The sequence below is a fragment of the Periophthalmus magnuspinnatus genome, chromosome 15, assembly GCF_009829125.3.
Source record: "Periophthalmus magnuspinnatus isolate fPerMag1 chromosome 15, fPerMag1.2.pri, whole genome shotgun sequence".
NCBI lineage: Eukaryota > Metazoa > Chordata > Actinopteri > Gobiiformes > Gobiidae > Periophthalmus > Periophthalmus magnuspinnatus.
Window position 1 is genome coordinate 32,747,225 of NC_047140.1, and position 16,479 is coordinate 32,763,703.

At 46.8% G+C, this 16,479-nt stretch overlaps 1 protein-coding gene across 1 annotated transcript; it reads left to right on the plus strand.

The window, feature by feature from the left end:
• The first annotated feature begins 815 nt into the window (after nucleotides 1–815).
• Nucleotides 816–16,421, plus strand: shld2 (shieldin complex subunit 2). Its single transcript, XM_033979366.2, has 10 exons — nucleotides 816–1,010; nucleotides 1,783–2,489; nucleotides 3,153–3,291; nucleotides 5,938–6,045; nucleotides 7,346–7,540; nucleotides 11,265–11,411; nucleotides 11,528–11,734; nucleotides 12,291–12,531; nucleotides 13,988–14,097; nucleotides 15,665–16,421. Exons 1-10 carry the CDS (start codon nucleotides 818–820, stop codon nucleotides 15,835–15,837), a joined length of 2,220 nt encoding a protein of 739 aa, XP_033835257.2. The 5' UTR covers nucleotides 816–817; the 3' UTR covers nucleotides 15,838–16,421.
• The last annotated feature ends 58 nt before the right edge of the window (nucleotides 16,422–16,479 follow it).

A 16,479-nucleotide genomic window follows, 5' to 3' on the forward strand; every position in this document is an offset into this window, starting at 1 on the left:
CTAAAAGTTAGCCCAACAGTAGCGTCAGGAGCTAACAGTAGCATCAGGAGCTAACAGTAGCATCAGGAGCTAACGGTAGCATCAGGAGCTAACAGTTAGCTCAACAGTTGCACCAGGAGCAAGCTATCAGCTAGCATAGAGTTAGCAAAACTGTAAACACAGAGTTTAATCCACATAATCAGAGTCTAGTTTATTTATGAAGCGTTTTTCGTACAAAAAGGTAAAGTGTTTCACTCTCATTGACTTTAACTGACACTAGCATCACCTCTTTACCGCCTCTTTAATTGACACTAGCACCGCCTCTTTACCGCCTCTTTAACTGACACTAGCACCACCTCTTTACCGCCTCTTTGACTGAAACTAGCACCGCCTCTTTAACTGACACTAGCACCACCTCTTTACCACCTCTTTAACTGACACTAGCACCACCTCTTTACCACCTCTTTAACTGACACTAGCACCACCTCTTTACCACCTCTTTAACTGACACTAGCACCGCCTCCTTACCGCCTCTTTAACTGACACTAGCACCACCTCCTTACCGCCTCTTTAACTGACACTAGCACCGCCTCTTTACCGCCTCTTTAACTGACACTAGCACCGCCTCTTTACCGCCTCCTTACCGCTGCAGGCCGTAGATTCAGAGTTCACTGTCACTGTGTTGATTCAGTGAAACCTTCTGTTTGTCTGAATGGGGCAGGTGACTTTAGGTCCAAAGAGAACTTGGTCTGTACTGTTCATGGAGATAGAGAAGTTGAATGCCATACTGTGGAATATTCTTGGCCAAACAAAAACAAGCAGATGGCTGACCCTCCACATGTGCATCTTCCAACACAGGCCTTCACACCGTGTGTCCTCAGAGATGTGTGAGCGGCGGAGGACTCATGTGTTTCTATCAGCGCCTTCTTCTCTCTCGACCCCTGACCCAGACTCAAGTGACGGCGGCTCCCGAGTTTCTGCAGACTGGACCCAAGTGGACCTGAGCTGGACCGGCGGACGGCTACATCCAAGTAATAATAACACTGAACACATTTGTCTTGGAGCTTTTCCAGACACTCAGAGTGACTTTAATCGTATTATTAATAACAATGAGAGGGAGCACTGTTTTTTAATTATATTATTCATATAATGGGAGATGATTCTCTCAGTTTGACTTAATCTGGTGAATAAAACCTGTTTAAATATAAATTATAGTTTTCCACGAATCGAAAAGCAATTTGTGAAGAAAAGATGAAAAATATGTTGAAAATGACACAAAGTAGAGAGTTTTATTTAGAGTCCCTCACTGGTGACGTCACACTGCTCATGATAATGGTATTTCTGTCGAATCAATACTTTAAACATGATAAACAAAACAAAAGTGTTTTCTTATATTATATATGTGTATATATCTTATCTTATATATGTTTTCTTATACTATATATTTAAATTTGTCACATATTCATCTCTCTACAACCAGGAAATAAACTTTTTTAGCTAAATCGCAAACATAATGATCTTAAGTGTGTTTTAGTAAAATGAGTAGTCCAACTTGTCTTCCAAAAGTTAAAATAAAGATAAAGGGGGGGGGGGGGGGAAGACTTTACTGATTGGTCCGTTTATCAGAACATTTCACTAAATAATTTTACTACACTATTCAGTATTCTGTGACTAAATGTATTTTTATGATTATTTTTCTGTGTCTGTCTCATTTCTTTTTTAGTTCTCAGTCTTTTGTTTGTTCTAGTTGTTTTCTTACATTTTGTTGTAATGCATTTATCTGACTTTGCTTTGACCCCACAGAGGGCCAACCGCCTGCTGCTGATGGAGGTCAGACTGAAGCGGAGCATTGGGCTGACGGAGGTCAGACTGAAGTGGAGCGTTCTGCCTCTGTCCTGGAGTATTTGAACAGCTGCTTCCCTTTGACCGAGGAGCCGGTCAGACCGTCCAGAGCCCTGTCCCTCCAGTCCCAGTACCTCAGCACGACCGCTCTGAGTCAGGCTCTAGTCCTGAAGTCAAACCCCCGAGTGTCCAGCCCTTCGCTCCAGAGCTCCGCCTCCACCTACAGCACCACCCCAGAGCTGTTCAGCCCCAACCATAACACAACCCCCCCCACTCCCACACCCCCTGTAGACCGCTCCACAGCTCCTGTAGACCACTCCACGCCTCCTGTAGACCGCTCCACAGCTCCTGTAGACCACTCCACGCCTCCTGTAGACCGCTCCACGCCCTCTGTGGACTGCTCCTGGTCACCCAGTCCCAGGGGTGGGGGCTGTGTGCTCCAGGCCACGGCTCAGGGTCTTCTCTGTTCACAAGGACAAGAGGAGAGATGCTCCAAAAGAGCAAAACTGTGTGAGGAGTTCACTGACCAAACATCTGGAGATGATGTTAGCTCTGTTAGCTCTGTAGAAGCTAACGCCACCACAACATTAGCTCGCTGTGTCAGAGCTGGGACGTTGTACTCTGTTTTAGTGGCAGTGGTTCATCCTTGTCATTTAAAAGAGATTAAGGTAAGTGACTCTTTCACTGTTTTATAACTTATTTACATGAGATCCACATAAACATGAGCTTTGTTTTTAGCCTCACTGAGATAATATTACGGATCCTTTTTTACATTATACAGCTACGTACACGACACGCCCTCTCATCCAGTGTTTTTTACTTTCTACATATTATAAACACACAGAGATCAACAAACATTTGAAGTAAGATACATGGAATTATGTAAAGAAAAAAATGAAATAACTACTAAATATTTTTGTACAAAGCAGCGTGTGGAGACTGACTATTTGAATTTAAAAGAGTTATTTGACCTTTTTTTTCATACATAATTCCACATATGTTGCTTCATATTCATGATAAGATCAGATCTGCCTTTATTAGTCCCACAGTGGGGAAATTCCAGTGTTGCACCGCACAGTTAAAGAACAGAAGGAAAATGGTACATGCAATAAAACAAGATAATAGATAAATAGTTTAAAATAATTTAAAATATATACTTAAAAATAAACTAAAAATAGACTCTAATATAACATCTTCGTAAAGTGACTTAAGTATTGCACATAGGTGTGGATGAATGACACATGTTCAGTGTTAACACTGTCTTCTGTGTTTATAAAGGCCATGACCAGATTTTCGACTGGTCTAAGTCTGTCTCGTTTTTTTTCCGACAGCTTAAATCAGGAGAATGTGTACCTCTGGCGTCCATTGTTGTGACTGACCAATCAGGAGTGGAGCTGAAGGTGGCGCTGTGGAGACGAGCAGCGTTCTGGGTGCTCACGGTCAACCCGGGGGATGTTCTCCTAATTACAGGTATTAACGACAGAGGCCCTGTTTGGTCCAAACTCAGGGTTAATCCTGAGTTTATTTGATAGTTTATTAAAAGAGGGAAATAAACAACAAACATAGATTAATAATTCAGTGTTTATAGCCACTTTACAAAGAGGTGAGTCTGGTCGCCTGTGAATCTGCCGCTTCACAAAGTGTGATTGACAGGTGCATTAGCCAATCAGGGGCAGACATGGTCCTCCCCTATGGAAAAAGTCAAGGAAAAAAAATATCACCGGGCTGTAGTAAAAGCCAAAGTTAAATCTGTCACTGCACAAATCGTTGTAGAGTGAATACGTTTGGCTGCTCGTCCAAGTCTCGTCTTCAGTTCTGGTCAGATTACTGCTGGACACTGCCTTATATCTGTCTGAAGGGAGGAGCTAACGACATTGAAACTGAAATGACTTTTGTTTATGATTTCTGTTTGTAGGCCGGGTCTGTTGAGCTGCACAGATGCACTGTGTCTGAGTTATAATTAATAATTATAATATTCATACACCTTTTAATGGATGCTTTCACACCTATTAGCATCCTGGCTAGCTCTATTCTTTGGTTTCTTTCTCAGTGCTAGCCAGGATGCTAATGAGGGCTAAGTATGACTCTGTGTGTTTTAAAGAGAGGTCAGAGGTCAGGTATTTTAGATTCTGTAGGCAGATGTCAGATACCAACTTTATTTAAATATGACACCCCCACACACCACGTTTCGGTCTGTCCCTCATGTCTGCATCGTTGCTAACTCTTGAACTCTTATGGCGCCATCTAGTGGTGGTTCTTGAACACTGTCATTTTAAAGTTGCATTAGATTAGGAGACTCCAGAGAACTATTTTAATGTGTCTGATTTATTATTACAGTATTTACAGAGTTATCATAAATATAATTTATAGATTTTAAATTATGTTATCTTCATTTTACTGCAGTGTTTCAGATGATATCACCACATTCTATCGGCCAATCATATTTAACACAGATGAGGTCACTTAAAATGCGTTTTGTTAAATGCAGATGTGTTTTGTTGTTGTAGTTGTTGTCATTGTCGTTGCCGTCATCGTCGTTGTTGTTGTTGTCTTCATTGATTGTTGTTGTCGCCGTAATCATCATCGTTGTTGCCTGGTTGTTGTTGTTGTTGCTGTCATCGTTGTTGTTGTTGTTGTCACCGTCACTGTTGTTGTTGTCGTCATTGTCGTTGTCTTCATTGTCTTCATTGTTGCCTTCATTGTTGTGGTTGTTGTCTTTGTTGTTGTTTTTGTCGTTTTGTCATTGTTGTTGCTGTTGTTGTTGCTGTCATCGTCGTTGTTGTTGTTGTCGCCGTCACTGTTGTTGTTGTTGTGGTTGTTGTCTTCAGTGTTGCTGTTGTTGTTTTCGGCGTAATCATCATGGTTGTTGCCTTGTGGTTGTTGTTGTTGTTGCTGTCATCATCGTTGTTGTTGTCATCGTCACTGTTGTTGTCTTCAGTGTTTCTGTTGTTGTCGTCATTGTAGTTGTTGTTGTCGTCATTGTCTTCATTGTTGCCTTCATTGTTGTGGTTGTTGTCTTTGTTGTTGTTTTTGTCGTTTTGTCATTGTTGGTGTTGTTGTCGCCATAATCATCATTGTTGTTGCTGTGATCATCGTTGTTGTTGTTGTCGCCGTCACTGTTGTTGTTGTTGTGGTTGTTGTCTTCAGTGTTGCTGTTGTTGTCGTCATTGTCGTTGTTGTCGTCTTCATTGTTGTGGTTGTTGTTGTTTTTGTCGTTTTGTCATTGTAGGTGTTGTCGTCGGCATCATCGTTGTTGTTGTTGTCATTATTGTCATTGTTGTTGTAGTTGTCTTCATTGTCGTGGTTGTTGTTGTCTTCGTTGTTGTTGTTTTTTGTTGTTGTTGTTGTTGCTGTAACACAGTGAGTTCTTGGGTCTAGTCACTAATCAAAATGATCAGGTTCAACATTTGTGCTTTTATCTATTGAAAATTTCATGGTAAAGTACAATCTTATCAATAAGGAAAACTGGCTCTTGCGCCCCCTTGTGGGAGGATCTGCCCCTGGTGTCCCTGGTTTAGTCCTGGGTCAGGTCTAGTTTGGTCACAGTTACATTTAGCTGTTTGCATTATTAGCCATGGAGATAATAATTTTAATATAAACTGTATTATTTACTTCTGTTTGCCCCAAACTTCTGCTTAACTCAATTAAAATCCTTTTTACAAAATGGATGTCGCCAAAACTCTTGCAGAAGTGTGAATTATTGCTATAAAACTGTAATTTAAACGATAATACTAAAACGACTCAGTCATGATTTAAGTGAAACTGGAGGCTCTGAGTTCTGTCTCAGATTAACCCTGAGTTCACTCTTAAACCCAGAGTTTAGTGAATCTGCTTTGGGGAAAGATGGACTGGTGTGGGCGGAGTTGTGTTTTGTTTTTTCCTCGGGTGGTGCAGAGGGGAGGGGGCCACTGTGTGTGTATGTGTGTGTAGGGGTGTGTATGTGTGTGTATGTGTGTGTAGGGGTGTGTGTGTGTGTGTAGGGGTGTGTAGGGGTGTGTATGTGTGTATGTGTGTGTATGTTAGCTCAGATTAACCCTGAGTTCACTCTTAAACCCAGAGTTTAGTGAATCTGCCTTATGTTCATCAGAGCGTTTGTGTTACACCTGTGTCTGTCAGAGCTGCAGGTAAATGAAGACGCCTGGAGAGGAGAACGACTTCTACGTTCAACTTACAACAGCAAACTCCTGAACCTGGGCAGAGTCCCGCCCCCAGGAACGCTGACAGGTCAGAACCACCGAACCCAGCGCCAGGACAGATGTCAGTGCGGGGCAGGTGTCAGTGCGGGGCAGGTGTCAGTGTGGGGCAGGTGTCAGTGCGGGGCAGGTGTCAGTGCGGGGCAGGTGTCAGTGGAGGACAGTGTGGGGCAGGTGTCAGTGCGGGGCAGGTGTCAGTGGAGGACAGTGTGGGGCAGGTGTCAGTGGAGGACAGTGTGGGGCAGGTGTCAGTGGAGGACGGTGTGGGGCAGGTGTCAGTGCGGGGCAGGTGTCAGTGTGGGGCAGGTGTCAGTGCGGGGCAGGTGTCAGTGCGGGGCAGTTGTCAGTGGAGGACAGTGTGGGGCAGGTGTCAGTGGAGGACGGTGTGGGGCAGGTGTCAGTGCAGGGCAGGTGTCAGTGCGGGGCAGGTGTCAGTGCGGGGCAGGTGTCAGTGCGGGGCAGGTGTCAGTGTGGGTCAGGTGTCAGTGTGGGGCAGGTGTCAGTGGAGGACAGTGTGGGGCAGGTGTCAGTGCGGGGCAGGTGTCAGTGGAGGACAGTGTGGGGCAGGTGTCAGTGCGGGGCAGGTGTCAGTGGAGGACAGTGTGGGGCAGGTGTCAGTGTGGGTCAGGTGTCAGTGCGGGGCAGGTGTCAGTGCCGGGCAGGTGTCAGTGTGGGGCAGGTGTCAGTGTGGGTCAGGTGTCAGTGCGGGGCAGGTGTCAGTGGAGGACAGTGTGGGGCAGGTGTCAGTGGAGGACAGTGTGGGGCAGGTGTCAGTGGAGGACAGTGCGGGGCAGGTGTCAGTGTGGGGCAGGTGTCAGTGGAGGACAGTGCGGGGCAGGTGTCAGTGGAGGACAGTGTGGGGCAGGTGTCAGTGGAGGACAGTGCGGGGCAGGTGTCAGTGGAGGACAGTGTGGGGCAGGTGTCAGTGGAGGACAGTGTGGGGCAGGTGTCAGTGGAGGACAGTGTGGGGCAGGTGTCAGTGGAGGACAGTGCGGGGCAGGTGTCAGTGGAGGACAGTGCGGGGCAGGTGTCAGTGGAGGACAGTGTGGGGCAGGTGTCAGTGGAGGACAGTGTGGGGCAGGTGTCAGTGGAGGACAGTGTGGGGCAGGTGTCAGTGGAGGACAGTGCGGGGCAGGTGTCAGTGTGGGGCAGGTGTCAGTGCGGGGCAGGTGTCAGTGCGGGGCAGGTGTCAGTGCGGGGCAGAAGTTACTTGTGTTGTTGTTTGTTCCTTTGTTGTTTCTTCTGTTTGTCTCTTGTGTCTCGAACCCCCTGACCCCTGACCCCTGACCTCTGACCCCTTAACTCTAACACAACGCTCCTCTTTATTTCAGGTTCGCAGCAGGTCAGGGCTCGATCTTTGACTCCTCTGTATAATTTCCTCACCAAACAGCGCCCCCTGCTGGTATCACTGCCTGTACCTCCCGCGCAGACGCTCAGCTGCCTCCCTTACGCCACCATCAGGTCACTGAGGGTTAATACACTGGTGCACATGCTGCTGAGGGTGACCCACACTCACCTGAGCAAAGGTGAGCTGCTTCTGCACAGAACGACTCAAACAACAAAGCACCTGGAATCATTTTAGCAAAACATCACATCACAGCCTCTGGAGCTGTGTGAGGGTCAAAGGTTTATCAGGGTCAAAGGTTCATGAGGGTCAAAGGTTTATCAGGGTCAATGTGGAGGAATGATGTTTTCTCCTGTAAAAATCCAAAACACTAAATCTAAAATATGACGGAGCAGTAGGAGTTTAAAAACAAATCTAAAAGAAATTTTTAGCGCTCATCTGCGCAGAGCGGTCATCTGCACAGAGCGGTCATCTACGCAGAGCGGTCATCTGCACAGAGCGGTCATCTGCGCAGACAGTGGTCATGTGCACAGAGAGTGGTCATGTGCACAGAGAGTGGTCATCTGCACAGAGCGGTCACTTCTAGAACCTGCTCTTCTCTGGTTTGAATTTCTTTTCAGACTCCTGTAGAGGAGGTGAAGCCAGACTGTTAAAAACTTTATGTACCAAAATTAAATCAGTATTTTGTGTTGTCTCTAACTCTAGTTCCAGCTCTAGCTCCAGTTCCAGCTCCAGCTCTAGTTCCAGCTCTAGTTCCAGTTCCAGCTCCAGCTCTAGTTCCAGCTCTAGTTCTAGCTCCAGCTCTAGTTCTAGTTCCAGCTCTAGCTCCAGCTCTAGTTCCAGCTCTAGTTCCAGCTCTAGTTCCAGCTCCAGCTCTAGCTCCAGCTCTAGTTCTAGTTCCAGCTCCAGCTCTAGTTCCAGCTCCAGCTCTAGCTCCAGCTCTAGTTCCTGCTCTAGTTCCAGCTTCTGCTCTAGTTCCAGCTCTAGCTCCAGCTCCAGTTCTAGCTCTAGTTCCAGCTCTAGCTCCAGTTCTAGCTCTAGTTCTAGCTCCAGCTCTAGTTCCAGCTCTAGTTCCTGCTCTAGTTTCAGCTCCAGTTCCAGCTCTAGCTCCAGCTCTAGTTCCAGCTCCAGCTCTAGTTCTAGCTCTTGTTCCAGCTCTAGTTCCAGCTCCAGCTCTAGCTCCAGCTCTAGTTCTAGTTCCAGCTCTAGCTCCAGCTCTAGTTCCAGCTCTAGCTCCAGCTCTAGCTCCAGCTCTAGTTCCAGCTCTAGTTCTAGTTCCAGCTCTAGTTCCAGCTCCAGCTCTAGCTCCAGCTCTAGTTCTAGTTCCAGCTCTAGCTCCAGCTCTAGTTCCAGCTCTAGCTCCAGCTCTATCTCCAGCTCTAGTTCCAGCTCTAGTTTCAGCTCCAGCTCTAGTTCCAGCTCCAGCTCTAGCTCCAGCTCTAGTTCCTGCTCTAGTTCCTGCTCTAGTTCTAGCTCTAGTTCCAGCTCTAGCTCCAGTTCCAGCTCTAGTTCCAGCTCCAGCTCTAGTTCCAGCTCTAGTTCTAGCTCTTGTTCCAGCTCTAGTTCCAGCTCCAGCTCTTGTTCCAGCTCTAGTTCCAGCTCCAGCTCTTGTTCCAGCTCTAGTTCCAGCTCCAGCTCTTGTTCCAGCTCCAGCTCTAGCTCCTGCTCTAGTTCCAGCTCTAGTTTCAGCTCCAGCTCTAGTTCCAGCTCTAGTTCTAGCTCCAGCTCTAGTTCTAGTTCCAGCTCTAGCTCCAGCTCTAGTTCCAGCTCTAGTTCCAGCTCTAGTTCCAGCTCCAGCTCTAGCTCCAGCTCTAGTTCTAGTTCCAGCTCCAGCTCTAGTTCCAGCTCCAGCTCTAGCTCCAGCTCTAGTTCCTGCTCTAGTTCCAGCTTCTGCTCTAGTTCCAGCTCTAGCTCCAGCTCCAGTTCTAGCTCTAGTTCCAGCTCTAGCTCCAGTTCTAGCTCTAGTTCTAGCTCCAGCTCTAGTTCCAGCTCTAGTTCCTGCTCTAGTTTCAGCTCCAGTTCCAGCTCTAGCTCCAGCTCTAGTTCCAGCTCCAGCTCTAGTTCTAGCTCTTGTTCCAGCTCTAGTTCCAGCTCCAGCTCTAGCTCCAGCTCTAGTTCTAGTTCCAGCTCTAGCTCCAGCTCTAGTTCCAGCTCTAGCTCCAGCTCTAGCTCCAGCTCTAGTTCCAGCTCTAGTTCTAGTTCCAGCTCTAGTTCCAGCTCCAGCTCTAGCTCCAGCTCTAGTTCTAGTTCCAGCTCTAGCTCCAGCTCTAGTTCCAGCTCTAGCTCCAGCTCTATCTCCAGCTCTAGTTCCAGCTCTAGTTTCAGCTCCAGCTCTAGTTCCAGCTCCAGCTCTAGCTCCAGCTCTAGTTCCTGCTCTAGTTCCTGCTCTAGTTCTAGCTCTAGTTCCAGCTCTAGCTCCAGTTCCAGCTCTAGTTCCAGCTCCAGCTCTAGTTCCAGCTCTAGTTCTAGCTCTTGTTCCAGCTCTAGTTCCAGCTCCAGCTCTTGTTCCAGCTCTAGTTCCAGCTCCAGCTCTTGTTCCAGCTCTAGTTCCAGCTCCAGCTCTTGTTCCAGCTCCAGCTCTAGCTCCTGCTCTAGTTCCAGCTCTAGTTCCTGCTCCAGCTCTAGTTCCAGCTCCAGCTCTAGTTCCAGCTCCAGCTCTAGCTCTAGTTCTAGCTCTTGTTCCAGCTCTAGTTCCAGCTCCAGCTCTAGTTCCAGTTCCAGCTCTAGTTCCAGCTCTAGTTCCAGCTCTAGTTCCAGCTCTAGTTCCTGCTCTACTTCCAGCTCTAGCTCCAGCTCTAGCTCCAGCTCTAGTTCCAGCTCTAGTTCCAGCTCTAGTTCCAGCTCTAGTTCCTGCTCTAGTTTCAGCTCCAGCTCTAGTTCCTGCTCTAGTTCCAGCTCTAGTTTCAGCTCCAGCTCTAGTTCCTGCTCTAGTTCCAGCTCTAGTTTCAGCTCCAGCTCTAGTTCCTGCTCTAGTTCCTGCTCTAGTTCCAGCTCTAGTTCCAGCTCTAGCTCCAGCTCTAGTTCCTGCTCTAGCTCCTGCTCTAGTTCCTGCTCCAGTTCCAGCTCTAGTTCCTGCTCCAGTTCCTGCTCTAGTTCCAGCTCTAGTTCCTGCTCCAGCTCTAGTTCCAGCTCTAGTTCCAGCTCCAGCTCTAGTTCTACTTCCAGCTCTAGCTCCAGCTCTAGTTCCAGCTCTAGTTCCAGCTCTAGTTCCTGCTCCAGTTCCAGCTCTAGTTCCAGCTCTAGTTCCAGCTCTAGTTCCAGCTCTAGTTCCAGCTCTAGTTCCAGCTCTAGTTCCTGCTCTAGTTTCAGCTCCAGCTCTAGTTCCTGCTCTAGTTCCAGCTCCAGCTCTAGTTCCTGCTCTAGTTCCAGCTCTAGTTCCAGCTCTAGCTCCAGCTCTAGTTCCTGCTCTAGTTCCTGCTCTAGCTCCTGCTCTAGTTCCTGCTCCAGTTCCTGCTCTAGCTCCTGCTCTAGTTCCAGCTCCAGTTCCAGCTCTAGTTCCTGCTCCAGTTCCTGCTCCAGTTCCAGCTCTAGTTCCTGCTCTAGTTCCAGCTCTAGTTCCTGCTCTAGTTTCAGCTCCAGCTCCAGTTCCTGCTCCAGTTCCTGCTCTAGCTCCTGCTTTAGTTCCAGCTCCAGTTCCTGCTCCAGTTCCTGCTCCAGTTCCTGCTCCAGTTCCAGCTCTAGTTCCTGCACTAGTTTCAGCTCCAGCTCCAGTTCCTGCTCCAGTTCCAGCTCTAGTTCCAGCTCCAGTTCCTGCTCCAGTTCCAGCTCTAGTTCCTGCTCCAGTTCCTGCTCCAGTTCCAGCTCTAGTTCCTGCTCCAGTTCCTGCTCCAGTTCCAGCTCTAGTTCCTGCTCTAGTTCCAGCTGTATCTGGAGCAGACATGAGGAGCTCGTCCTTGTGTTTTCAGAGTGGCAGAGTGAGGCAGACTCTCGTCGCAGATCGGCTCTTCAGCCTTGGGCCGTCGTGACTGTGGAGCAGCCTGGAGACCAGCAGGGGGCGCTTGTCCTGTGGGGTGCTGCTGTAGAATGGCTGCCACGTTTCACCAGAGACTCAGGTAAATGAACTGGTGCCTTTCACGACTTTCAGTTTGTTATGGCGCTGCACTGGATCAGTGTTTTCAAGATACATTATGGATACAGAACACAATAGCCTTTGCTCTGTGTTCTTTAGAAATCGTTTGGGACTTCCGTAATCTCTTGGTGAGGGACAGCGTGACCTTTGACCTTCCTGAACTGCACTCCACCTCATGGAGCTCAGTGCGAGCCCTCGACCCAACTGACCCCCGAATGAGCCGCTTTTTTCAGCCGCCCAGAGCGGGGGCCGGCAGCAGCAGTGTGGAGCTGGACATGAAGACGCTGCTGTCGCAGAAATACAGCGGTGAGAAGAGTGATTTACATCGTCACAAAATGAGTCGTACATCACATTTTTATAAATAAAAACCCTAGGATCATGTAAAGGGGGTTAATATAAACATTCAAGACCAGAATGACGAGTCTGACAGCAGCAGTTACAGAGAGAGGGGACACAGTTTTTTTTAAAGTGAAGTGAATTGGAGCCAGAGTCGATAGAGCAGGAAGTGCGCCATGATCACCTCCTGTTTGGAACATGGTGGCTAGCAGGTTAGCTATGTCCATTTATATAAACAGTCTATGGGACAAACACTCTACCAACTGAGCTACTGTCACCCCAGGTTTCTGTGTGGAATACAACAACAAGAACAACAACAACAACAACACACATCTGTGTTTTAACAACTTTAATTTTATCTGTCATTTAGTTGTTCAGCTGCCATCATATGATTGGCCTGTAGAATGTGGTGATGTCATCTGAAACCCAGAGACAGACTTGTGTCCATATGACAAAAGTGTCGAGGTCTTTTGTGGTTGATGGATTGTCCATTATCTGCCGTTTGTTTATCTCCTTAAAACCTCAGGTGAAGTGGAGCTGAGAGTTCATGTGGAAGCGTTCCATTTCCGTGGTGGTCCTCTGTCTCCGGGCCCTCCCCTGGTTCTGGACGGGTCATTCTCCGCTACAGATGTGCTGAAGTTACTCAGTGGTGATGTCACGTTTACAGGGTGTGGGCGATGTGCGTCTGAGCTCGACACTGACTCTAATGGCATCTACCGGCCCTGTTACCCCTGCCTTCCTCACACCAGTGTACGCACTTACTACAGGTGTGCTCCTGTGTTTAGTCTGAATACAAAAATCTGTTGTAACGGGCGGGTTTGGACCCAAGGTGCAGACCAGAGCGAGTTTAAACAGTGTTTATTTACAGGAGGTGAAAATACAGTCTTTAACAGTTCACAAAGCAGGTACAGGAACCGGGGAGCGGGAGACGGATCAGGCAGGTGCGGTGCAGGGAAGACGGGCAGAACAGGACCAGGACGAGGACCAGGACGGGCACAGTACCGGGACAGGCGGAGACCAGAGCGGAGACCAGGCGACAGCCAGGGAGCAGGACAGGACGGAGGACGAGACGAGCAGGAGACGACACCAGGCCAGGAATGTAGGAGCTGGAGCTGGGCGAGCAGAGGCAGGGGTCTGGAGGGTAGCAAAAATCCAAATAAGCGCATGCAAAAAGGCAACAGGAATCAAACAAGCTAGAGGCAGACGATCTGGCGCCGAGTGTAGTCTGCTCAGCTCTCAAATACTCAGCCGCAGGTGGTGCTGATTGCAGATGCGCTCCAGGTGCGCACGGGAGGAGACAGGCACTCCGCCCAGCTCCAGACACACAGGTAGGGGAGGGGGAGAGAGCACGGGAGGACAGGACAAACCGGCATCATGACAAAATCATTATAAAAATATATATATTTATAATTGCGTGCCAGGGTACAAAACTATTGTGTCACGATTACTGACACCAGGACCAAACAGTCAGATCCTCCATTTTCTTTCATTTCTATTTTCAGACGTGGAGCATTCTGGGATCTGGTTTAATCAAACTTCAAACTTTCTGAATTTGAAAGTAAAGTTGAAGCGACATAAACAGAAAAAACACTTCACAAACTGGATCTGAGCAAAGATTCAATGTAAATTAGTCCTGCACTGATCCCAAACTGGATCAGGTATCGGGTCCAAGTATCGGTCCAGTCGATATCCAGTTTGGACAGATACACAGATGTAAGAACATTTACAGAGCGTAGTCACCCAGAAAGTCTCATAATGTTTGAATTTTTATTTATTCAAAGTTGTTCTGTTGTCACCTGAGATAAATAACAGATACAACACATCTGCATCAGATTTGTCTGATTTTATTTTTGTTTAAAGTAAATAAATGCTGTTTTCAGTCTCTGGCATCAGTTGATATCGATACTTAAATCTATAATATCAAACATATCGGTGCATCTCTAATGATAATGACTTCATTTTGCATCTGAAATGGTCACGTTATAATTATTATTATAATGTTTTATCTCTTGAGCTCAGGCCCGGGGCATGAAGCCTCACATGGGCCCCTCTAATATAAAACAGTTCTGGGCTTTTAAAACCCTGGGGCCCAGGACCCCCTGTGTCCCCCCCGTCAACTCCCCTGTTTGTGATTATACTGTGACCTTAATGATCCGGATTATTGATGATCCTAATAATCTGGACATCCCTGATTCTTGTCTGTAAACCCGGTGCTTCCCTCAGGCCTGCAGCGCTGACCCTCACTGATGGAGGACTTCAGATGTGTGTTCAGGTGCCTCCAACTCTGATGCAGAGGCTCCTTGAGGCCCCCCCAGATAAACTCAGGAGCTCAGGTCAGAGCCACACACGTGCCACACTCACATTATGTTAGCCACACACACGTGCCACACTCACATTATGTTAGCCACATGTGCCACACTCACATTATGTTAACCACACACACGTGCCACACTCACATTATGTTAACCACACACACGTGCCACACTCACATTATGTTAACCACATGTGCCACACTCACATTATGTTAACCACACACGTGCCACACTCACATTATGTTAACCACACACGTGCCACACTCACATTATGTTAACCACATGTGCCACACTCACATTATGTTAACCACACACATGTGCCACACTCACATTATGTTAACCACACACACGTGCCACACTCACATTATGTTAACCACACACACGTGCCACACTCACATTATGTTAACCACATGTGCCACACTCACATTATTTTAACCACACACAGGTGCCACACTCACATTATTTTAACCACACACAGGTGCCACACTCACATTATTTTAACCACACACACGTGCCACACTCACATTATTTTAACCACACACAGGTGCCACACTCACATTATTTTAACCACACACACGTGCCACACTCACATTATTTTAACCACACACACGTGCCACACTCACATTATGTTAACCACATGTGCCACACTCACATTATTTTAACCACACACACGTGCCACACTCACATTATGTTAGCTGTGTTGGGAAGTGACTGAACACATACTGAGAGTACATGTCCTGAATACTCATGTAGAGTAACTGTAATCTGGTACAGTTACTCTTTCATTTGGTGGTATTCTGAATTTACAGAAGTTAATTTACTAAAACCAAAGTAATACATGGCACTCACTACACAAATTCAGACTCAAACAGCAGATAAATCGTGAGAAAAATATAAAACTTGCTCTTGTGGCAGGTGAGATTTTTCTTTCCCGTCAGTGATGGAAACAGAACAAACAGTGAAACAAACATGAAGCTGTTTTTAAAACTACTGAGTTTTTAGACCAGTTTAAATACAACTCAATGTAAACGTATCATACGTATTCAGAGCACAGTACCAGTGCTCTGATTGGCCCGTGTGTCAGAACACAGTGCTCTGATTGGCCCATGTGTCAGAATACAGTGCTCTGATTGGCCCGTGTGTCAGAACACAGTGCTCTGATTGGCCCGTGTGTCAGAACACAGTGCTCTGATTGGCCCGTGTGTCAGAACACAGTGCTCTGATTGGCCCGTGTGTCAGAACACAGTGCTCTGATTGGCCCGTGTGTCAGAACACAGTGCTCTGATTGGCCCGTGTGTCAGAACACAGTGCTCTGATTGGCCCGTGTGTCAGAATACCTTCCAAAACACATTTTACTGCAGTATTCAGCGGTTCGTGGCTAAATACATATTTTCAGTCATCCAGGTCACAGCTGTAGTTTATGTTCTGGGCTAAACTGTGTTAATTGAATCTGATGAACATCTGTAAACAAACACGTTACTTTTGGGATGTAACTCTTCAAATGCAAAGCCTAACTCTTTAACCTGTTCTTCCAAGAAAGACTCTGAAATGTCATAAACCAAAGTGTCTTAAACGTGTTGTTTTCCAGCGCCGGGGTCAGAGGTGAAGAACATAGAGGTGGCAGCGCGGCGTCTTCACTCCGTCTTCTCTCTCCCAAAGACAGAGCTGACTGTGACAGTCCACACACAGTTTATGTGTGATGAGAACAGCGCCCTCCTCTGTCAGGACTTCACTCTGCTGGACTTTCACTTCCCAACGTGATGTGGTATTTTCAAATATTCATATTTTATAAGCTATTTTTTCAGATGAGTTAAAGGTCCATATTCTCTGATCTAATGTTTCTTCATCACAGACAGACCTGGAGTTGTGTTCACATGTTTAACACACAAACCCTGCAGATTTAGGCTGAGTTCTTCTCTCAAACTGAAAACACTCACACTCACCTTGTGATGTCATCACGTGGTAATACAGGAAGTGCTCCACTGTGTTTTTAAACTCCACACACCTTCACTAGAATCATTTGGATCATTTCAGACCTTGAATAGCCGATCTCTACTGAACTGAAGGTAAAAGGAGCTGTTCACTTGAAAACTATCACTTGATGACATCACAAGGTGGAACAGAGCATTTTGAGGTTTGTAGATGTAACAGACTAATAATAAAGTGCGACTCAAACATGTGAATGAAACAAAACACAACTCCAGGTCTGTTTTGAGGAGAACTTTAGAACATGGGTGAGTTTGTGTGATTCAGGAGCTTTAATGTCAGAGCCGTTGAACTTCAGTCAAAACTCTTTGTGGTTAAACTATAATATAATATAATAATATTCAGACAAACGTCATAAACCACTGGACCACAACATTCTCTCATTCACTTTGTTTGGAATGAAATGGAAAAAATGTA

Excerpts from the sequence above, each read along its gene's own strand:
- shld2 (XM_033979366.2), top strand. The coding sequence starts at position 818 with ATGTGCATCTTCCAACACAGGCCTTCACACCGTGTGTCCTCAGAGATG. Across the intron at positions 2,490-3,152 it reads GTCATTTAAAAGAGATTAAG|CTTAAATCAGGAGAATGTGT; the intron begins GTAAGTGACTCT and ends TTTTTCCGACAG. Across the intron at positions 7,541-11,264 it reads CCACACTCACCTGAGCAAAG|AGTGGCAGAGTGAGGCAGAC; the intron begins GTGAGCTGCTTC and ends TTGTGTTTTCAG.